The sequence below is a fragment of the Apteryx mantelli genome, chromosome 1, assembly GCF_036417845.1.
Source record: "Apteryx mantelli isolate bAptMan1 chromosome 1, bAptMan1.hap1, whole genome shotgun sequence".
Lineage (NCBI taxonomy): Eukaryota > Metazoa > Chordata > Aves > Apterygiformes > Apterygidae > Apteryx > Apteryx mantelli.
In genome coordinates, this window is record NC_089978.1 from 188,049,334 (window position 1) to 188,073,788 (window position 24,455).

The following is a 24,455-nucleotide window of genomic DNA, read 5'->3' on the forward strand; positions in this document are numbered from 1 at the left end:
TGTAACTAAACCCACAATGTGTTGGTTGTAAAAGTCAATGGAATTCAGTACAACTATTCTTTCAATATTGGCATTCTTCAGATACCTATTTGCCAGGTTGGGCTTGGAACACTTCATGTGAGATCGTAAGACTTGGTGACTGGGAGAATCAGACAAATGAAAATTGATCTCATTTCTTTCACCTCCTGCCCCTGCCCAAGAATAGAGATTTCTTATGTAGCATGCAACTGTAACGAAAACTTGAGAAATACAAGTCTTCTAAAACTTAAAAGAAACTAAAGCAATATATCACACTTTTAGATAAATAAAACGCTAGTTTTCTGTGCTCTCTGCTGCTCTTGAAATACTGTTTTCTCTTTTTTTAGACTTGTTTTTTGATTTATTTATAAAAATTTTAGTGATTTTTAGTGTTAATCCTTTTGCTGTTCCGCTGCTTTTAACGTCTCTTTTAAAATAGTGGAGAAAATAGTCTTTCCAAGGTTTCTTTGTTAAATAATATGTACATTTTGATAACATCTTATGCTTTATGTTTCAGTAGTAGTAAAATTAAATTCCTCTGCTGCTTTTTGAGTAAGTCAGTGTCAGACTGATGAAAAGATTATGATTTGTTAAGTGTGTTAATGGCACTCAGTATCTGTCCAAATAATAGATTTGTAAGAAGAGGGATGTAATGCAACATAAGGGTTTTTAGTTGCTGCAAATCTTGGATTTACTCATGTTATGTCAGAATCTTAGGATCTCTGTTTTGCTAATTACTGTAACTTTGCAAGAATTCCTGTGATGTCTTTAGTAAGAGTGCAATAGATAAAAGGTTACACTTTCTATTAAAAAATTACTAATATAAATAGCCTCTACAGGTTCTATTTCTGCAAGCTATCTTATTGATCTCAAGATCTTTTATGAGCATGAACTCTGCTGCTACTCCTTAATTACAATTTGATATCTACATTGTGACTGTTTAAAACCTTGTCTGTGGTTGCATGCGAAGTGCAGGTCTCTTGGTCTTTTCTTTAGATATGCTGAGCTGTGAAGTGTGCTGGAACCTTAGGAATGAGAGAAGTTTGAGCATAGCTTGCGCATTTTTCTGCTGTTGTAAAGGATTGCTGAGGTTTCCTTAAGACTTAGTATGCAAGAAATCTTTTTATACTTTTTCCAATCCACCCACCCTTGATTTAAAGTCTCTGGGACCAAAGCCACTTAAAGTCCTCTTGCAAACCAGAGTAAAAACAATAGAACTTGATCTTGTATTTTAAGTTCAGATATTGGGTTTTGGTGGTCTTACCCATCCTGATTTGATGCAGACTTTGTTTAAGGCATTAAGCTTTAACTTGTGTCGCAAAAGGAGTGATTCACTTCACCCGTAGGAGGGAAGCAGCACTACATTTATTGCGGTAAGACAGAGACTTAACAAAGTTCAATTGTAAATAAGAACGATTTAACGAGGTTTGACTGGCAAGGTTCACTCAGTTATTTACTGCATGAAGGACAGGGTCAGATGCGTGTGCAACGGAGACTCTCCCATTGAGTCACAAGGTTCAGACTGGACCCCCTTGCTTTCTAAACTCCTTCGGAGAGGAGCCTAGGTGTGGCTGGATCCAGCCCTAGTCCCAGACTTGGTCAACGATTTATGTCTAAGGGATTATGTGCGCAGTTAGTCAGAAATATAACTCAGCAAAGTTTCACAAAGTTCGCAAAAGTTCAGCATGCTATTAATCACTTACTGAGGATCTGTCGCAGGTGAGGAATCTCAACCTCAAGGAGTAACCCTGAGAGGTGTCCCTGCTGAAGAGGAGGTTCTGCAGTGTAGCCTGCTGCCATGCAGGAGAACTCCATGGGCTCTGGGCTGCCCCCTATTTATGGGGGGGAGATGATTGACTCAGTCACATTTGCATACTAGATGGGCCTTAGTTGGCACATGCTCAACCAGCCCCTACATACGTGCTGTTTACAGGGAGGTCAGGTTGAGGGGGAGAGAGCACATCGGGGTGGGGGAGGGAGGGAAGGACCACTCTGTCACAACTTGTCAGTTTGGCTTTTTCTGGGTTTCATCTTTGCCTACCTGTAAAGGTTATTGCTGGTAGGTGGTGGTCTGGTCAGTGGCTGTTTTCTTAAGAGTCTGAATGCAACTTGTAGTAATGCTGATTGTGTTACAGGGAATGCAGTTAGTGTTAGTAATTGCTCCAGAGTTGATACCATTTATCCTAATGAACATGTGTTTGGCAGCTGTGAACCAGCATTCTTAATGAAAAGGTGTTTGAAACACTTGAATCATGTTGATTTTTGTATATTTCTTTAAATACCTTCTAAGCCATTTTTTGTATCAGAATAGGATGACTAACTATAAGGGAATTTACCCCTATATTGGTAGGTTTTCATCTTCTCTTCTCCCCCCCGCCCCTGACTTGATTCACAGGTTCCTTTGGAGGGGATGAAAAAGTAGTTTCTAATGGGAATACTGATGACATTTGGAATTCTAATTACAGGTTTCTAATTTGTTTCACAGTTTTGACCATGTCTTTAATGAACCCTCTGTGTTTGTGACTCGCAGGTGAGAGTCCTGCTTTCCTGAATTGCCCAAGAAAGTGAGAAGTGTTATGTAATGGATATATCTGCAGGAGCATTCCTTTCCTCAGTGAAGAGACATGCTCACTAGAACACTTCCTGCTGCCAAGGTCAAGTAGTAAAGAGTTGATCAGAAGCAGTTTTGGGAGGCAAACACTGTGTCTCCCCCTCCTTGAGATCCAGGTAGAGAAAACAGTGCAGTTATAAATTGAAATTGAGTTTACAAGTGTGATCATTGCGTTCTCAGCTCTTTGCTGCTGCGAAGACTTTTTCATGCCTTTCCTAGCAAAGGCATTAGAGAGAGGCTTGAAACCCCAGTCAGCTGGCTTCAGGTTTGAATGCTTATGTAACAAATCTTGGTAATTTCTGACTTATTTGATCCCTTGTGAAGTTTTAGCTCACCTGTTAATAAAAAAGCTGTATGGACTTCTGAACAAAATTGTTGGTCCCTCTAGGGCTGTAGGGTAGGAGTTTTAGGTGCTTATACAGTCTCTGCTGTGACTTCAGACTTTTGAAATGCAAGAGATTCACTCCTTGGTGTAGTTACTTTTTCAAGCATATCTCATTCTGCATGTGATAGGCAAGCTATTTAGAATGTACACTTGCCATTTCTTATGTGATACCAATTTCTCTGAACCTATATGATGTGCATCACAGGGATAGTCTGTATCCTTGCTATCTTTCTTGACGCTACTCCTTTAGAGAATGGTTGAAAGGTGCATCCTCTTCACAATTCTTAGCTGTGCCTGTGACCTCTCTTTTGATTATTATAGCTTTCCTTGCATTCTTTCCTCAATACTAATAGTTTTTGTTGGATGACAAAACCAAAGCAAGCAAACATAAGCTGCTTTTCACTCTTCTCACTTGTCACTATCACTGTGATTGTGGGCACAGAAAGTAACTGGCCCTTTTGGTTCTTGTGTGTTTAACTTTTTTCTTCCCCAATGTTTCATGAGAAACAATTTGCAGAGGTTTACCGTGGTGTTATGTAGGGCGGTTTGCATAGAAACTTAGCAATACATTTAACTTTTGAAAATAAAAGCACTTTATGGTCTTAAAACACTACAAAAACTTTGCACTTTTGAATGAAAAATTTCAGGTTGGAAGTATCATTTGGAGAGCTTAAATGATACTTGTTTGCAAATAGGTCGTAAATGATCCCCATCAAATTCCTTATGTCATGCATTTCTACTCTACACATGTATAATGAAGTGGAGAGCACTAGTAATTCCTCATTAAATTCATAGTGGTCACTTTCAGATTTGCTTTCAGGTTGCATTCTAATGTAGTGTATAAATGGTTTGTTTTCCAGACTACATTTTCTAAGAAAATGAAGAACGGAAAGCAACATATTAGAGATGCTGAGGACCAGGAGCATGAAGGCATGGAAGGTAATGTCCATGTGTGTAAATATTAAAGTATATACTTCAGGTTCAAGCTGTGAAAGTCAGATTTTACATGTATTCCCTCCTAATTAGTATGCTGCTGGCTTTGAAAAAAGCCATGTAAACAGTGATTATTCCAGCAAAGTGTTTTTCTTTTGTCTGATGGGGTCCCCAAATGCTTTCCTGTGACTTCAGTTTTTTTGCTTGTTAACTTCTAGTATCAGAACCGAAATGGAGATGACTGTTACTCAGAAAAATAATGGACTTAGAGTAAAATTCCTTGAGGAAAAGTTCTTGCATGTTTATATTCTGAAAACAATTTCTAATTTTAACAAAATCAGGAGCATTTGTAATGTACATGATTAGATAAATATTTGAGGTTGTTCAGATGAAAATAACTAAGACTGGAAAACTAAAATAAAGTTGGAATGTATGTGTATATAAGATGTTGACTGTGAGGTATGCTGATCTAATTTATTTCATGGAGAGAAAGTGCAAACTTCTGAGGAGCTCTCGGGAGAAGATGACTAAATGACTTCATGATAAGTAGGAAATAATCAGTGATTTTTTCCTTGTTTTAAATAACATGAGAGCTAACTTTCATTTGTTTTAATGAAAATATTGATATGATGATTCTATTCTATGAAATACATTGTGCAATTTTTTTTCTATTCGTTTAATTACTCCTCTGGTCAGCACCTTGACTGCATTATACCTAAAAACATGATTAATTTGCTTTAACTGCACAAAACTCTACCTTAAATTGTTATCTTATTCAAATCTACAATGACTTTGTTTCAAAAACTGACCAAAAATTGAAAGTGTCAGTGTTAATACTAGGTGAAGAAAACGAAGAGTGCTGTTCCTGTTCTACTGCTTTAATATATAATGAAGGTGACAAGTGCCCCATCTGTCTGAACTGCCTTCTAGAACAAGAAATTGGTTTTCCTGAGAACTGCAGTCATACCTTCTGCATGACTTGTATTCTTAAATGGGCTGAGGTAAGTCTAGGAATCAAAGCTGTGGTTTTCGATCTACTGTATCTAGTAATAACCTGTTTTCTTAAAAGTCCATAGGTGTGCATTCTGACTTTGTACAGAAGTGTTTCAATGACCAGTTTATAAACAGATCTTAATGAATGTTCTTCATAGAGTTAATGAAATGCTTTGTGTCATCTTTCACTAGATATGTTGCTCTATTAATGGCTATTAGATATTGGCAAAAAAAAACAAAGTGATGGCTGTTTGGAAAATCAAGTGGTATAATGGTATAATCAGGTCATATAATGTATACTTTACTTTTATTGTATACTTTGTAATATTGCAATGTCATGTTTATAAGCATGGCTTAATCTTATCATAGTATTATCTCTTACGCTGTTTCTTATACTCTGAACTCTCAGGACTGGGACCAATATGTTTCCACATTAGTCTACAATATAAGTCTAATGAAACCTTAGTTTTCTAACTCTTTGAAGAATTCAGCTAAAAGACTTTGTGCTGTTCTGAATTAAGATCTTTAATTTTGATTATAGTTATTGACATGTGAGTACTGCGTAATAAATTAAGTCTCCTATTATCAGATTGTCTGTTTGGCAAATGATTAATTGCCGTGCTTTCATTTAGTAGTGAACAGGAAACTCTCATCCTCAATTTTCCTCTGACTTTCTTAGCTGGTTGCTATTACAGCAGGTGAACGACAATAAACAGTAAAATGTACAGAAAAGCAATACACTAGATTGAGGGCTTGCTGCTGGATTTCATTTTGTTCACACTGCCTAACAGATGCTTTTAAGCCCAATGAGGAAGGGAAGAATCTTTCTTTTAAAGAGGCAAATTAATGATACAATTTTTTTTTTTGTCATGTCAAATTTCATTTTTGGCATGAAATACTATACCAATGGAACAGAAAGCAACTTCAGCTCTTAAGCTACAGGTGAAGTAGATGTGATGGCATAAAAACAGTAGGTTCTTTTTAAAGTTACCTTAAAATACTTTAAAGCTTCTACCTGCTTCCTTCCATTAGTGACATCTGATGGTGAAACCACCTGTCCTTCCTCTTCTGAGGAAGTTGACAGTTGGACCTATTCAGTTCATGAAATTCCATTGCCCTATCTGGTAGTTTAATTAAACTAAAACAAGTGTTTTGAAAACTGGCTGACAGATGTTAAGATACTTCAACTGTGGGAAGCAGATGAGATTTTATAGCTTGGATTGATAGAAACATACTATAAGCCATTTGAAGCATGAAGATGCCATGTGGTTTTGTATCCACTATTAATATTTAGTAACTAATTTTTGTTTTGTGTCTTTTGTTTTGGTGAGGAGTATTGCATAGCATTTGCTTTCTCTGATGGTTCTTGGTTGATCATAAAATAAGTAATTATTGACTATTTAGTTGTCAGTTAAGTCACTCTGAATAATGAAGATTAAAATTATCTGCTCTTCTAAAATATGTTACCAGTTTCTGTTTAAAAAACTAAGTGTTTTTCTCTTGAGTACAAATAAATTGGTTTTTAAAATGTTGTTTTCTTGTCTCTTTCTAAGTTTAAGACAATAAGAAAGTTGTGAATAAGATTCACGAGCAAAATAATGGTCTCTTTAAAAAGTGATAAATTTCCTTCAAGTGCTTTTGTGTGGTTTAATGTAACTACCATTGTACTCCACACACTAAAGGCTTTTGCCAGCAGTTTGTGTTCAAGTTGGGTATCTCCACTATCTTTCCGCATTGCACTTTGACTTCAAAACAATGGGAGCAACTACTTCTCTAAATTGTTTTCAAATTGTACATAAAGCTCTTAGCCAATTATTTTGGCTTTTATGCAAAACTATGTGCATTTTAATTAATACCAAGGTAGTTTAGGCAAACGGTAAGAGCAAGTTTGCAGTTCTGTTCCCCTTTCTAGCTATGGGAGACTTTCAGAATTACAACTGTAGTTAAGTGTCCTGTATTGGCAGGTTTTCTTTCTGCAAGCAGCAGCCGTAGCACTTTGAGGGTTTTTGGCTTTCTAAGGAGATATGTATTGCTTTTAAGGGAATATCTGCTGTTTGATTCCATAAAGGGCTAAAAATGGATAGGACACTTGCTGAAGATGACCTGATACACTAGGTCCTAATGGCTAAATCTGAGCATTTGGTTTGGGAATTTGGTGGCATTACTTCAAGCTTTTAGTTGGAGTGCTGTATTTCCTTTCCTTCTGAGGAAAAGTGTCTAGCTCCTAAAGATGAGGTAGAGACTAGAATTCCCACTAAGTAACTACCCTTCACACTTGCTTTTTGAAATGTGTTTAAATTATTCTGTCCTCTTTGACTATGTTTAGTGTAGTTAACTGCAGTGTCCAATATTGCCTATACTATTAGACTGTCCTGTACTATTAGACTGTCATCTTGCATGCCTTTGGCTGTGCCAGCCAGTGCTCTCCCAGGAATTACTGGGCAGTGTTGGTCAGATGGAACGTTCCAAGGACTGTTTGCAGTAGGCAAAGACTAGCATAAATGTCATTCACCCTGTGCTAGCTGTCCTCAACTTTGGTAAGTTGACATTGTTTAATTTATTAATGTGGAACTTCTGAGATTCTGTTTCAGTAAAGCTATGTTAGAAGCTCGTAAGAATACAAGGCATTTGATGCCTAAATCTGGAGTTGAGGCTGTTGGACGCACCCTTCAATGGAAACAGTGAAGGACAGTGTAAGTAAACAGCTGTTTCATTGCAAAGAACATCTCCATGATAGCATTATTTTGCCCACATTACAAAGGTTTTATACAGAGCAGTAGCCACAGCTCCCTATCTGGAGTCTTCAGACACCATCAGTATTGTGTTACAGCAAGGGAAGTAGTTACATATGTTTCTTTTGTCTATCATAATGCTAGTAGAACCAGTTGGGTCAAAATTAGAAAAGCTTTTTTAAACACTTTCCTGATAAGTCTGTTTTGTATATCAAGTTGCTAAGCACATGTATTAGTTCATAATAAGCAGTAGTAAAAACATTTAAGTAAGGCTAATGTGAAGGAACATAAGTTATGTATCTATGGCAAGCAGATATCAAATTAGCTAAGACCACCTCGTCTATGGCAATTACAGTAGCAGCAAGAATATCTTCCCTGGATGCATTAAAGGAAAGCTCCTTACTCTTTTTTTTTTAATAATATATCCTGGTTGAAGACAGCAATCTTAGAGGAGATAACTTTCACTCTGCTTTAACTTGTCTGAAGCATCAGGGTACATTCAGGCAGGCCTTGTGCAGTATCAGTGGTTGACTTTAAGAGAAGGAGGGGAAAAAAAAGTTGAGCTCCCTGAATTACATTTCTAGTAGGTGTTCTGTTTTTTTTAGAACAGTCATTCACTAGTATAAGGTTTGGATCATTGCTTATGTAGAGTATGCTATATATGTGTGCTCTTCTGTGGGTAAAGAGGGAGTTACCTGTATGGTAATGGCAGTTCTTGAAGTGTATTATTCTTTCCAGTATGGCTTTCCTTGTTCTTAAGGATACATGAAAGAAGTAGCTGATGTGGCGACAAGTTCCGCAGTGCTCTTTGTTTGCAGTACAAAGCAGTGGGCATAGGTGGGGTTACACTGATGAACCAATGTACAGTGTTGCCAGAGAAACCCTAAACCTAAAAATAAAAACACCCCCTGCCCAAAGAAGAAAAAAAGCCTTTTCTAGTTTGTCTCCAAGGCATTGCATGCATAGACAATGTATCTGAATTGCTGACTAGAAAACTATTTTAATCAGATTATTTTAGAAAATCTAGACTTTTGATACTTTTTTCAAATTACATATTGGATTTTATGGTGTGCAATTGTTCTTGGCATTTGTTGAGAAAAATACATTCATACAGCAACTTAAGAATTTTAACATTGTTGAGGAAGTGCAATGTGAAACTCAATGTATGAATGAATGTTCTTGTGCTTGGTTTCACTTTTCTGATAATATAGTGTCTAAGAAAGTACAGTGACATAGTGCTTTAATTACCATAGAATCTGCAGTTCATTACAAATAATGAGCCATTTCATCCTTTCCTAAAGACAGCCACCATTCCAATAGAACTAGTCAGCATTTTATGGGATATAGAAGCAACATATGGCAATTTTGGATAGGAAGTGAAGACTAGCCAGCCTGAATGATGTGGGTAGAGAGAAAACAGCTGTTTAAAATTGTAACTAATGAGTATTGATTGGGTGTTGAGGCTAGAATCTCTATTCTTATGTGCTGTTTTTGTCTTTATTATCCATCAGTGATATGTCTAGAAAAATAACTTAGAATCTCTTGCCAGAAACGGTGCTCTTCTAAAACTCAACTGCAAAAACATTAAAAAGACTTGGGAAAAAAAAAGTCATCGTAGGATTTTACTTCCTTCTAGAAACAGTGTACTAGTGTACTTCCTGGTGTCTCCCTTTTCACTGAAGATGGAGGCAGAAGTGTTGGGGGCTTTTTTCGTGTACTGTTGGTTACTGGGTGAAGTGAAAGATTTGGACGCTACTTCTACAATCTAAACCTTACTATTAAACCTGAATTTAATGGTGAAAACTTGGTAATGTTTGGTTTGTTTAACAGGTTCTCTAATAAAGGAGCATTACACCATACAAGACCATATTTCTTTTTAGGTCAACTTTTAATAAGGAATGGAAGAACAGATTTTTAGTTATGGACCACTGGAAAAAAAAATTGCTGTGGAAGGGATTTGCTGCAGAAACTCTTGTTCCTTGATTTCATCTTGTTACTAAGTGCGTGAAACCTCATAATATAGAACTTGATAAGATGGGGCTGTCTGCCAAAGTTATTCTGTCAGCCAAAAACACTTTTAGGTTACCTATCTGGGTAGCTTTCCTAAAAAGTCCTGGCTGGAAGATTGGTAGCTACTTCGGCCTTTTGTCTGCTTTTTTTTCTTTTTTCTCTTTTTTTTTTTATGCTGTTGGAAGTGATGCAGTTAAGATGCAGGACACTTCCTCTTTGAGATTACCAAAATTACTATTTTGTGATGCTGTACATGTTATAAGAATATTGAACGTCAAGTTTTGCCTGTGGAGCTAAAGCAACACTTTTTTTCCAGAGGGTCATCAAAAAAGATCAGAATACTTTGAAGTGTGTTTTCAGAGAACTTAAAAACAGACAAAACCCCGCACCTGCTCATAGATAGCTTTTCAGGGGTTACAGGCTTCATGAACACTTCCATACCTTATGAAGAAGGTTCTCAGGATATCACAGGATAGGTGAAAGACTGAATCACTTCAGAGTTACCAGTTTTTACAGGAAAACTATTATGTAGTTTCATGTACACAGTAAAACAACCAAAGATATTTGGAACAGTATGCTGGATTACTCTTCTGGGCTTTTCCAAGAAAAGCACTGTCAGGAAGGAGAGAGGAAAAAAAAAAAAATCAAGAAATACCAGCTGGGCTGTTCTAATAACTTTAATTGTTACATTAAATACTAGATTTTATTGTAATATTTTCTGATTTTATTCTGTTTTTTAGACAGCTATGTTTTAAAAAAAAATATGACTGCATACAGTAGTATTCACTTAAGTTTGCGATTTGTTTTTTTAAATCCCCTCTCCTCCCATCCCCCTTTATGCACAATAAAAGTGGTGGCTTCTACTTGGACTCCTTTCATCTCAATATCTCTAACTTGTTTAATTTTTTTTTCCCCTCCAAAAGGACCGTGTATGTTCACTATCCCTTAGGATGCTTCCTGAATAAAAGCTGAAGTGGAGGGGAAATGCTTAGTGGCCTTGAATGAAGAGTCTTTGGTTCCCGAAGTGTCTTCTCAAAGACAAAAGAGACAAGTAAAAGGCTGCCACTCTTCGAGACTGCTTTTTACAAAAAAGTAGTCAGGTTTTTTGTTTGTTTTTAACCCTTACTCCTTCCTGTAGTGGCACAAATCCCTTCTTCCTCTTGGGAGGAGGGGCAGAGGAGTGTGTGGTTTGTTTTGTTTTTGTTTTCCTGTTGTTTTTTTCTTCCATTTCCACTTTAAAGGCCATATATTAGCTGACAGGTGAAAGCTGGTGTATCCTTAGACAAATACACAACACAGAGTAACCTCTGTCTTCCCTCAAGGGCCCCTGACAATTGTAACACTTAAACTGTCATGTCTTTACTAGAATATCTCTCAAGATTTGCTGCAAAATATCAGATAAAGTTAGTGCTATGAAAAGCAACTGAGTTGGAGTGGAAGACAGCATCTGCTGTTTCTGAACATGTCTGAACCTAACCATAGCCTTTGATTCTTCCAGAATGTTTTCCTTTTTCTATTACTATGTATAAATGTATGTAATTGTTAAACATCTGTCCAGTTCCACTGAAAAGAGTGAACATTTTTCTAGTGGAGCAAAAATGCTTTGATTTACTGCTAATGCATGTAGTATTCTATGATTATATTTCATAGCAATGAATAAACAATTTACCATGACTTAAACTTGGGAACATAATTTAATATTCTTGTGTAAATTTAAAATATAGAAACAGTATGTCTTCTCAAAACAACTTATTTTTCAAATCAGCTTAATTCTGAAATTAACTTAAAATAACTAGAAAATTATGCTTCTTTCGACCTGTCTTTGACAGTCTGGTATATCTAAGAATCAGAGTACTTACTGTGAGAAGTTTGCAGCTGGTTCAACAGTTGCAATACATTGCATACTATCAGGTATCTCAGTTGACCAACACTGCTATATTACTCTGCTGTCTGGGCTAGCTTTATGTTGGATACAAGACAAAAAACAGTTTTCATAGTCTGAGTCCTTAGGGAACTGGCTTAATTACCCAGCCCATGAACTTGCAGGGAACAATGGAGTTCTCCAGTGGGGGGAAGGTGTAGGTAAGGATAAAATACCTCTCCTTTTGAAGATCTCCTGAGGTAGTGGCTTTCATCTACCCTTTGTTCAACAACTTGTTCATGCGAGGATCCCTGTTCTTTTAATAAATAAATAAAATCTAACTCTGTTCTGGGTACTTAGTTGAAATTATAAGGTGTCTGAATGCTCAGTGGTTGGGGATTGGGGGCTGCATAGGCAAATGAGAAAAATTGGGCACTCCTTGCACTTGGTGAGGAAGAAACAATCAACTGGAAAATGAAAAGCCCCAATCAACAAACAAGAAAGAAATTCATTCTTTAACTTTACGACTGAGTCTGTATGCAAATTTCTCATAGCTGCTAATGCAATTCCACCTGTAAGAGAAGCATTACATCTTGCTTGCATAAATAAAAAATAGCATAAATCCCTGCTCTCTTAAGGGCAGAAATTACACAATTGAAATACTGGTTCTTGTTTAGTGGATAAAGTAGGGCTAGTAGAGGTTGGATTTGCCCCACTTCCCTTCCACCCCAAGAGTTCTGAACAGGGCCTGTGAAGACCCCTGAAGTGAGGAAGGGGGGTGAGCATGTATATGGAATTAAAATGAGTAAGTAGTTCTCCAGCATAAAAAATTAATTTCTGATTTCCTATACATTTCTCTGAAAGTTGATTCACTGCATTGCCTAGTTGGGTGGGACTTCGGTTGAAGCCTCCCTGCTCTATGGTTCGTAATACTTCATTGTTCGGTGTCTATATCCTCATGTAGTGCAGCCTCTTCCTCAATGGGTGGGCTAAGATGGTTAAGGAAAGGACATTAAATCTGTATTTCCATTGAACTTTGAATATGTAATACACTGGAGACCTCTACCTCTATCTGATTTGGTTGAAAATGGTCAGTAAATTCAAAAGTTATTTTGGGGAGAAGGAAAGGAATGCAAATGACCTGCAGATGGGGCGAGCAGGTGTGGAAAGAGTTGTTTCTTCTAAGGAAACTAAGCAAAAAAACACTGGAGATGAATTCTGGTTATGAAATGAATTTTGGATACTAAATGGGAACTGACTGTGCATGCAGCTTCTCCAGTATAATGGTTGAAAGGTAAAATGATTTATTTGAACTTGGAATACCTGGAGCGCACTGTTTAAAATGAGACAGTTTTATGACTCAGTAGCCTCAGTGGAAAATGTGCTAATTGTATTTTTTTTTTTTTCCTGGCTTGTTTTTTAGCAAAGTAGTTCTTTTGTCTTTGGTTCCTTATTAAAATATATTCTTCTAGTATTTTCTGTATCTTTCTGAAGAAGGCAGGGCCTGGAGAATGCTTGATGATATAAGACCAAAATGAAATGGCCTGATTCCAGCTGTTCCAGGTTACTGCTAGGAGCAAAATAGTCTCCTTTAGGGCCGTTCTGCTGAAAACTGTTTTACAAAATGTCAGTTGTCTCAAACATGGGAGTCTGTTCTCTCTACTGATTGCCAAAAAGAGAGCTGGAATGTAGTAGAATAGTCAGTCAAGCAGGCTCGTGCACACACACATGCACACCCCTTGTGGTTTTTAGCTTTCCTTGCGGGGATGTGGTTTCCTTCTGTTCCTTTCCCTCCTTTCATGTGACCTTTTTGTATGGTGTCAGCACCAACACTTTTCCCTTGTTAATATTAGAACTTCACTTTCAGTCTTTTTTGAAGTTAGATCTATCGGAGAAGCTGGTAAGCAGAAAAATACTATTTGTCAAAGCTATTTGGCAACAGCACCAGAATACTTGCTGACAAAGCACAAGATTTAAGCAATGGATTGGGATTCTTGGGCATGTTTGAAAACTTTGGTTTTGTGCTGATGCTTCTGGGTCAATATTAGAAGAGCCGTAGTGTTGTGGAAGTCAAAGGCTAAATAGGAAGAGATTTCGGTAGATAGCAAAGAAACATGTGAAAACAATAGAATGGTGGTGGAGAAGCAGCAAGCAGATTGAAAAGTTGAAATAGAGTTTAAAGTAGTATTCTTTCATAGAGAGTCATTTGTTTGATTTCTGTCAAAAGACATTGAATTTAAAAGTTTAGTAGCTAAGAAGTTGAGGGACATGTTATTGAGTTCCACCACACTTTGTATTACAGCATTGAAACCGAGGAGCAAGTGAAGCTGTTCTGCATGGTAGTTGTCCCTACCTGCACCCAGTAACTGTATTTCTTTTGTTGTTGTGTGCTAATATTTGGCTTTCCAATATTAAGAAATAGAAGGGGCTTTTGTATAGTGGTACAAAACTTAGAGTTGCCTAACAAGGATTAAAAAAAAAAAAAGTCATAGCTAACTTCATGTAAATGTTTTTCCTTTTTTGAATGTAACTTCTGACTAATGTTCTTGTTTCTTTTGGACTTTCCAGTAAGTAAAAAATCTTCTTGCAAAACAACATACTAAATTGCATGGTCAATAAATGCAAATAGATTCTTAATGTCAGCAAGTTGTAATTTTGCATATTTCCATCAAAGAACTGTACCTGTGAGCAAAAGTATAGAAAACAGATCTTTTTTTTTTCCTATCTTATTACAAATCTTATAACAAGAAAAATAATTTTTCAGACAAAGGCCTCATGTCCTATTGATCGCAGACCATTTCAAGCCATATGTAAGCTTGATGCATTAGAAGATCAGATAAAGGTAAGTCCCAGCCTTTTTTCTTAAGTAGCTGACATTGTAGGAACTTGCATGCCTCTTAATCATATGTGACTGTTAAATAAGGTTTCTTAATTTATTAATTACAGCATTAACATTTCTGTAAAATATTTGATACTTAGAATTCTATTAACTTTTCCAAAACAAATGTTTACAGTAATAAAATATAAACAAAGTAGCAGCTTCATGATCATCTTCAAACATTCTTGATATACCCAAGAAGAAAAGTAGAGTATCATTCTCAAAGTTTTTTATTTTTTTCCTTAATTAGGTTTTGTAAACAAATGTTATATTAACTAGCAGGCAATCTTGCCTTCTTTAGCTGAGCTCAGTCTTACCACTGTCTCTAATACACTGGCAAGAACAAATTCATGACAGCAGGAGGAGTGAATTAACGATAAGCCTTGCTCAATCTAGACTTCTGAATCTTTTGGCCATTCAAATGTGCTGAATAAAGCTGCTAGAGAGAACAGTTTGTTAATTAGGAAAATAAAACTTAATTGTGATAGATGTTGATTACTGAACTTGAAAATATGTGCAAAAAGATTCTGGTACTTCTGGGTACAGTTTGGAAATTCTGAGATAGGAATTATTTAGAACCATAATTTTAAGTTATTGGTTTTTCATTTCACTGTGTTCAGGAAACAGGCTCCCTCCTGTGTTTTTTTTTTGGGGGGGAGGGGTGTTTAATTTTTTTCTTAATTTTGTGTGTGTGTGTGTGTGTGTGTGTGTGTGTACGCTTCTGGAGCCCCCAGGTAGCCAGCTGCAAAGGAACCAGATTAACAGCTGCAGATTGTTTCTTTTCATAGGGAAACATACTGACATATTTTATCTTTACTTCTGAAGAACTTAGGAAGCAACTGAAACAAGATAAACTGAAGATTTTAATGGGAGTAGTTTAAAGGCTCTATCGACTTTACATAGTGCATTGGGTTTCTTGTTAATAGAATTGCAGTGTCAGCAAGTAGACAAACAGAACAAAGAGGGATCCTGCTCCGAAAAAGAGGTGCTGGAGCAGTAGGGATAGATGGGGGATGTACAGAGAAACATTGCCACCATGGTCAGTATTAGCAGGGGCAGTATCAGTAAGTTGACAGCTTAATTACTGTGATATTCTTAATTAGAATAACAGCTGAAAAACTAAGTTACATGTAAAGTCAAGATTCTGGAATAAGAAAGTATGAATTATCCCATGAAAACAGTTGAAATGTAGCCATTGAAGTAACTTCATGGTTCAGGTTTTCACTGTTAAATTTCAGTTTGTAATAAAAATGGCATTTTTTTTTCCATGTTTTCAAAATTCTGTTATATGAAATCCATAAGCTACTTTACTTCAGAGGAGAATATTTTTCCTTTTTTAGGACAAGGAAGCATTTGGAAGTTGAACTTAAGTTCAGCGTTTTTTCAAAGCTGATCTTCATGTAGTCACATCAACCAGCTTAGTTCAGAGACCTTGGACTAACTAATTCTCAACAGAAGATGGCGTATAACTTTGGAGATGCTTGCAATGGCATTCTGAATATTCAAAGAGTTGTGATTTTGTGGAATTCGTATGCATTTTTGGCATAGCCAATATACATACCAGGGTTTTCTTCCATTTTATGAAAAACAAGTCAAAATATCTTCAAATCTGTGAACTATGAAATTAAAGAAGCTATAATTTGAGGAGGTTTCAAGTCCTTCTATTTGAGCTTATTTGCCAGTAGGCCTTTAGAGACTTTGAATGTGTTTAAAGCAGGTGTTTACTGAGTTTCTAGACTGAAGACTGACTTTATTTCTCAATGCAGGTTCAGGTAAAGAAACAATTAAGGGAGATGGAAGAAGAGGAAATCTGTGCCTGCAATAAGGGAAAATATAGCCATGCAAAGATGAGAAGTTTTATAAGGTTGGTATTGCACTTAACTTAAAGCATTCTAATTGGAATACCCAAAATATAAATTCAACTGTTATTAAATGTACATCTTGGAAATTATTTTATTTTTAAGTTTATTTGTTGAATAAATTATCTTTCCTCCATCAGAGGTAATTTAGCTTTTACTTTTATCACTGGTCTAAATCCCACTGGAATAAATAGTAAACAGGGTGTAAGGAGCAGTTTATTCCTTGCATTGAGGTGTAAACATGGTGGCTTTCAAACAAATTGACAAATTTCATGTTAATTTGAATTAAGATTGTATGGCTAGGTCACATTTTGACAATAGTGATATTTTTCTTTGGTTATCTAAATGGATAAAACCCACCCTTGCATATTATCGTAAACATTGATGTTGCTCATCTTTTTACTATAAAGTGTAGTTATAGTCAAGAACTGATTGCATTTTGGTGAGTTTGAGGGAACTGTGGAAATAGTCTCCTGTGTTGAGAAACTTTGTCTTGTTACATTTGCTGTAAAGAAGAGCTCATGCTCATTTCCTGTTGAATCCATCATTTAATTTCAGAGTGCTAAGCAAGGGACAAAAATATCACTTCTGGTGGCATGCTATTTCACTGAAATTGTTCTCTCTTTTTTTTTCTTCTTTTTTTTTTTTTCCTCCTTTTATGTCCAAATTAATTCCTGAACAGTCAAATAAAATTACTAGTTATGTCTCTGAAGAGGATGGTGAAAGTGCTGCTGTTCTTTCAGTGATGTTTTTGCTTGTTATGTCAGCTTAACAGGGGCTACAGTCATTCTGTATCTCAAAGGGAATTGTCTGTTTTCCTTTAGGAATATGTAAAATTGTACTTAATTTACAGGTACAAAATATAGGAAGCATATCTGGATATTGACCTTTATTAATCAGCTGTTTCAAGTATTGGCATGTTTGCATGTTGATTAAAAATTCTCTTCAACTTTTGAATTTCTGAAGCGATGATCTTTTTAATAATTAACTCTCCATGTGCTTGGTTTTCAGAAACAAAGCATGATACTGATGCACAGTATTTCATCTCTTTTTCTCGTAGCTCTCTACATTTGAGGCACATTGTTTTCTTACGTTTCATGTCTCATAACCAATTAGCTAGTTTCAAAAGGGATCAGCTTAAGATGTATTTTGATACTGCAACTTTTTCTTAAGATTACTTCTCTCTAATTAAATTCTGGGTGAAAAACAAATAATCTGAAATGCTTATGTGTGAGCACTTGTATATGGGGGAAACTTAGGAATACACAGGTAAATTTCACTAAATGTTCATAATTTAAAGTCATTGTTCAGTTGACTATATGATGCACAGAGTTCTTGAGACTGGATTTTAAGCAGATTTCACTATATATTTAGAAAATAAGAAAGATACTAAGGAGAGAGACCTTTGCACCTCTCTGAAACACCACTGATACTTTTTTAAGTATTTGTGCATGTGAGTTGTGACATCTTTTACATGTTGCAATGAAATCAAGCAGAATAAAACATTCAGATTTAATACTGATTTTTTTTTTGTAAGCAGAGGAGATGGTTTTCCATTTGTAAGCTTTTTGAAGCATTATGGTGTATTTAATGTACAGATTATGCTACGCAGCATGCAAGTTCAGAGTTTTAATAGCAGTCATAAGCCATGAATTTTACGTGCATAAAATAAAAGCTCCCTGAAATAGGAACTGGTTTTGGTTGGGTGTATATGCTCTTAGCTTAGGTGGGTGCCCAAAGATATTACTGCTCATAATATCTTGTGTTGATTTTGCAGAAGAGCTGTACCTCCGGAGAGAGGGCCATTAGCAGCAAAATTAAACAAAGTTATGAAGAAAAAATACAGTAAGCTGATTTTTTTTCACCTGTTTGTTTATACCTGTTAGAATCACTGTTTTTATTATGGAACTTAACAGTTACTTTTCTTGATGAGCCAAACTTTTTTTTTTTTTTTTAACTGCTTACATTTCCACATCAAAATCGAATACCAAGCAATAGGAGTTTGGAACTTAAGAGAACAAACTTTCAGTATCTGGAACTACTATACTCTTTTTGCTGGAAAACTACCTCCTTAATTCCAGTCACAAGTGAAATGCGTTTAGTTTAAGCCTAAAAATCACTTTCTGCATCACATAGTGCATGGCTAATGATAAGCTTCTATTCATAGGAAGTCTTCAGTGACAGTTCAGAAATGAAAAGTCTTAGCAGGTTTTCAGGGGGGTTCCATATTGAGAGACTTTGTTAATAGGTATTGCTCTTTAAGTGGGTTCATAACTTATGAAACTAAGCAAAAAACTGAAAGGTGAAAACTGCTTGACATGGAAATGGCTGTTGTGAAATTGCAAGCATTTTTATTTTGCTCATCTGAAACATTTCACAGAAATACTCTAGATTTTTCTGTAGTGTATATAATACCTCTATTGATGTGTGTTTTTTCCAGCTCAAATAGTGTTTTGTATTAAGTCTCCAAAAGAATTGGAGGTGACTGAAAATCTGAATTTTATTTTTGTATTTCATAACTAAGGCAGAGTGAAATCCAAATGGAAAATAGTATTGATGAAATGGTATTTATAAGCTATATTTCACACACCTGAGGGAGTATGAAGGTACATGTTTTAAAAAAAAAATCAACTCTTCTAGATACTATCTTCTTTAGTCTGGCTGAATACAGATGAAACTGAAGTGACTTAATATTATTTGTTTGAAGAGAAAAGAACAATTTAAAGTCAGTTTGGGGTGTTAATCTTGTTTTTTTTCTCAAGATTTTAAAAAGCATTCTCATTATCTGATAATGAAATTACAACGCTTTTTCCTGCTTTTTCTTTAAGGCCTGAAAGGATGAACTGATCATCTAATCTAATCTGCATATTACAAGTCATTAAATTTAACCCAGGTGTGCCCCTAAGTGCAGTAACTTGCATCTGACTAAAGCTTATCTTCCTGAGAAGCATCCAATTTTAATCTGAAGAGATAATATATTGATAGATGCTCTAGGGTGCATCACTCTTCCTGTGAGAAAATGTCATCAATTTTTTTCTTTCGTGTACGTAATTAACTTGAATTTTCCAGGCATCAGCCTCCAGCTGTTGATCCTGGTTATGCCTTTCTCTGCAAGAATAAAGAACCCTTTAGTACCCTGTCTTTTCTCCCCAAAGTACGTATGTATCTGGTATAATGAAGTCAAATCTCAGCTTTCCTTTTTGGAAGTTAAATGGGTAAACTCTTGAGCTTTTTCACAGCAAGTTGAAAGACTTGCTCTTTCCTTCAGTCATTAGTGTGTGACTTCCTCCTAAGAGATACAGCAACACAAATAGTTCCTTTTTAACAGTTCTGTAGGTTAAAAACAAAAAAAGCTGCTATTCTGTAATGGTTGTTTGCTCCACAAGCTGTTGTTCCCTGACTGTAGCTTAAAAATAATTGTAAAGACTTGTTCCTTGGAGGTTTCTAACTATTGGAATGTAAACTGAATCTATATGTAAACACATTGTAAATACACTTCAGATACACTTTCATTAACTTCTCATTGCATTAAGGATTTTAATGAATAATTAAAAGCTAATACATTAAGATCAAAGTATATTGCTGCTTATTTCACGCAGGTAAAGGTTTGTGTGATAAACGAAACAAGAAAGCTTTGTCTGTGAAGATAAACAAGGTTGGTTCTGATAATGAAACATTGTAAACATTTTTTTTCACTTTTTAAAACTACCTTTCTGCTTATTCTTAATTTAACTTTTCTATTTAATTGTAGTATGATCCAAATGTAATTTTTACCTTTTTAGTTTGTCTTTTTTTGTCTTGAAGAAAGTGATTAGAATGTAGTACTAGGTTATATGACCCTCTCTCCCAGATTAAGTGTACTTTTGTGATGGTAAATATTTTCACTTAAATTAGCATTTCGCATTATAAGATACTAACTACCTTCTTTTCATCTTTATTCACCAATTGTTGCTATTGTTACAAAAATATTCAGCAGTGTAATCAACCGAAGTAATTTGTTACGCAGATAAACTGTTAGCTTTATAGTTTGCACCAAGTTGGAATTTAATGGGAGATTACTTTTAAGAATGTTTTTTTTCCAGACTTCCTGTTTAGTTAATAAATTTTACCCTATACTACAGGTTCGGAGTGGAATTTTTAGGAAGTTATAAAGGCTCTGTTGTTTGAATTCTGCCTTCCCTCCCTTTCAGAAATATTTCAGGTCTCTGGGATGCCAGTCTGTGATCAGTGTTTCTTATTAATAATAGATTTGAGCAGTTAATTTAAATTTTAAATGTAAATGATTATGTTCTTGGTTGTTCTGTCTTACCTAGATCATAAAATTTGGAAGAAAAACACTGTTTAAGTCCGTATTTTGCCTGATGCCTTGCTTGCTGTAGGATGTTAATACCTACTGCATCATGTGACTTTAGGTAGTTGGTTGCTTGAGTTCTCATTTACTTTATATGGAGCATAGTTCTTATAGTTATCTTTAGCTCCAGACTTTCTCTTCTGAGTCAGGCCTTTGCAAGTTTTGGTTCCCTTACTGTGTAAGGTCAAAACTGTCTTTCACTGATTTGAAAAGCATTTGAAGTGGGAAGATGGGGCTTATTGGTAGATCAGCCTCTAGTTGGGCTTCAGAGTTGATGAACACTTTTATATCTAGTTTCAGTGATTTATTGTGCAGTACTGGGTAGCGTTAATGTCTCAAACTGTACCTGTCATAGAAAGGTATATAAACAGAAGTAGACTTATTTAAAAAAAAAAAAAAATCCCCAAAACCTCAGTGGAACAGGTACAGGATTCAGAATTATCTGATGCATGTTTAAAGTTTTTTTAAAAAGCACTAGTTTATTAATTGCCACTTCATAAAGATATTATTGGAACACTTGGACATCTTTTTTAGATAGGGGAGAAATGTTAATTTTTGAAACAAGTATTTTTGAAGAAAAAAAACTTTTAAAATGACAGCTTTTTGGCAGAGGCTTGCTATTTGCATGCTGGTGAAATAAGGCATGTTCAGGTCAAAACCAGCTTTCTTGCCAAAGTTTGATAGAGCATGTAGAACATGACTCCACACTTGAGTTCCATTTATACACATCTTACTACAAAGAGGCTTTTTTCTACAAAATAAATATATTCTAAAAGCAAATGGTGGGAAGACCCTGCAAGTTCTAATTTTAAAATATCGATGAAGTGGAATGAACAAGGAATGTTTCAGCCAGATTCCAAGCGGCATTAACCCTTTAGGTGATAGGACATACATTTCAAAAACAGTTCAATATACACAAATACGTCAGTCTGGCAATCAGGGGAAAGTGTGTGGAGGTTTATTGTTCAGCTTTATTCTACAGCCAGCCTAGTGCATAGCAACACCAACAAAGTCAAGCTGTTCATTGAACACAGTGCGAAAGGCAATACACTGATGTTCAGTGGCTTAAGTATTCATAACAATTGAAATAGAAAGTGGTGTTTGAAATATGAACAGGATTGTTGTCCCTTTGTGTGAGGACCCAGTAAATGGACAATACCAGTCAATCTTGAATTCTCTAACTCCACTTGCAGGCAAAGGAGAATCTCAGCTACTTAAATCGGGCATTCTTGCTATTTAAACACCAAGCATTCATTGAACTCTTGTGAAGTTGTTTGTTGTCTGAAGGTGCTACCTTTGTACTGATTGTGGTTCATTAGCTGGCAGAAATGGGAATTATGAAATAGTAAAGATATGGCTCATTTATAGGTCGTTTCTATATGGAGCATTAACAATTTTCTTGTGGAAAACCCATAGAAAATTAGATTTGTCTGCAAAGAGCAGGTGTTTAAAATTTGGAGATTGAATAGAGAAATTTGCTGTAACTACAGCTCTCAATGCAGTATTAACTATGGTTAATACTACTACTGCTACTGTGGTACCTGCTTTTGTGAGCTAAAGTCTTGCTGACATAACTTAATTTCAGTGCATTGTTATGTATGAAATGCTAATCATTTCATTTTGGATTAGTTTCATTTATCATTCTGTTTTGTAGCCCAGAAGACAGACTTGCTGGAGTGAGAGCTTCAGAACTAATTTCTACAGTACACTTCCAGCCCATGGTAGCAACGAAGAATCCTTTTTAAGCTGTAGAAATGACTGGTAAGTATATACTAGCGCTTAACACAAACCAACAAGTTACAGCACTGTAGATGCTATAGTTCTTTCTGCCTCCCTCTGTCTATTATTATTACCTAGAAATGTTTTGAAGGATGACTGCTTTTATGTTCATTGCTAAACAGCAATTAAAGGATAAACACTAACTTTATAAAACAAGCATTGCTAAGGGAAGTTCCAGTTAGCCTGTTGTGTATTCAGCATAATGCTTAAGCATATGCTTTTAAACTCATTGATTTAATAAGAACTAACAGGATGCTTAATTTTTATCATATATTTATACTCCTTGCTGAATTGAAGCCTTAAATAGAGAAGGCTCAGTCTTATTACAGCAGCAGTTAGCAAAACAGCTAACGGTAACTCTTTCGTATTTTGTAGCAGAAACAATTTTCTTTTTCTGTGTCTTGACTACAAGAGGGATACTTTAAACATCCATGGAGTAACTTTTGCTTAATGAGCCTAGTACTTAAGAACAGGCCTAAAAAGCACATTTGGTTGAGAAGGTGGAATGGAGTAAAAAACAGTTAAAGTAATGATAGATATTAAAAGTCTGTAATAATATCTAGAAGAACATTATTTAGATAATATGGCCTTATCAGACATTAGTGTGTATGTGTGTAACAGTCTGTAAATGGTGGGGGAGAAAAAAAACTTTTTTTTGCCATGCATGCAACAGTATTAATTTGTCAGGGATACCAGGTTTCTCTGTCCTTCGACTTCCTTGAAGTCAGATTTCATCTCCTGTTTCCTGTTCTCTCTGTGCCATTTATTTAGGACTTCTCTCTTATTGCTGTGACTGCTTTTCCGTCTAAACAGTACACAGATACAGTTTCATCATGACTGTTGAAAGTTCTAATACAGTTTAATTGGAAAAAAATAGTAACTGATGGAAGCAATTGTTGAAGTACAAAGTAGTCATAATACAAAGTTATTTTTAAACTGGTATGAAATTTGTATTTCAGTACAGAATTCACAGAAGTCAATACAGTAATCAGACAGAAGAGACAAGAATTGGAATTCTCCTGTCCATCTGTGCTTGCTAGAGTTGAAAGGTACATGTTTAGTATCTATATTAGCAAAGGATCTTAATGAACTACTTAAAGTTTGGAATTTGATTAATTTAAATTGATTTTTAGATACACTACCATTTGATCATTAAACTAGATTGTTTGCCTGTAACTTTTTAATTTTTTGTATATTTGCTGCATGCTATTTTGTGTAAATAGACTTTTCTCTGTATATCTTAGTGCTGTCCTTTTACTCATCATAATACTTGGCATAGTAACTTGACTGAATTGTGCATCTTAATAGGTCACTTTTTCACAGAAATGCAAGCTTAAACATATTTTATATTAGTCAGTAAGTTAGTATGTTGAATATACTTTTAAAATTATTTCTGTCATTAGAAATCAGACTACATTTGCTTTAATGTCTGTTTTTTTCCCCCTGCATGGGTTGGTTCTGATATTTTTTTCTGTAATTGTGTATAAACAAATGCACCCGGAAAGAATACAAGGAGTTTTATCAAATGAAACACAAAGTAAAGAACATAAAATAAGTTTGTTGGAGAGCAGACGAGTGTTAAAACATACCCTAAGAATGTTTTCATGCATATAGTAACATTAAAAATAGCAGTTTTTTTTAAAAAGACAGTGAGAAATTGGTTCTGTCTGTGATGATAATTTCCCCACATCTCTTTACTCTGTCCTTGCCCTAAAACAAAGATTAATGATGAGAGAAAAATAGATTTTTTTATTATTATTATATTTAAAAGTTGCACCTAGGTTTTAAATAGTGAATTTATATCCTGTTTACATATAATTTCCCTTATGAAAAGCTTCATTCTAACGTGTTGATAAACGTTAAAAATTTTAGATCTACAACTAAATTCTGTCTTCCTGCAACATTTGCCTTTCTGGTGAGGCAGTGTAAATACACATTTCTATTATTATTATTTTTTTTGAACCTATGAAATAGTCAAAGTGATACATTTCATGTTCACTGGGCTTTTTATGTATTTTTGTTAAGCTTCATTTGAAACAACTATT

General features: G+C 35.4%; 1 protein-coding gene across 4 annotated transcripts in view; it reads left to right on the plus strand.

Annotated features, from left to right (window-relative positions):
- SCAF11 (SR-related CTD associated factor 11) overlaps positions 1-24,455 on the plus strand; it is a 51,123-nt gene that overhangs the window by 12,690 nt on the left and 13,978 nt on the right. Inside the window, exons 1-9 of one of the 4 annotated variants that reach the window (XM_067314365.1) lie at positions 2,579-2,672; positions 3,875-3,953; positions 4,770-4,948; positions 14,308-14,385; positions 16,188-16,285; positions 18,058-18,125; positions 19,880-19,935; positions 22,286-22,392; positions 23,370-23,459. In XM_067314365.1, coding sequence (XP_067170466.1) covers positions 2,643-2,672; positions 3,875-3,953; positions 4,770-4,948; positions 14,308-14,385; positions 16,188-16,285; positions 18,058-18,125; positions 19,880-19,935; positions 22,286-22,392; positions 23,370-23,459 — 785 coding nt within the window. In that variant the 5' untranslated portion in view covers positions 2,579-2,642. Of the gene's footprint in view, positions 1-2,578; positions 2,673-3,874; positions 3,954-4,769; positions 4,949-14,307; positions 14,386-16,187; positions 16,286-18,057; positions 18,126-19,879; positions 19,936-22,285; positions 22,393-23,369; positions 23,460-24,455 lie in introns of those variants that run through there. The other 3 variants (XM_067314377.1, XM_067314372.1, XM_067314378.1) reach the window with 3 other exon arrangements.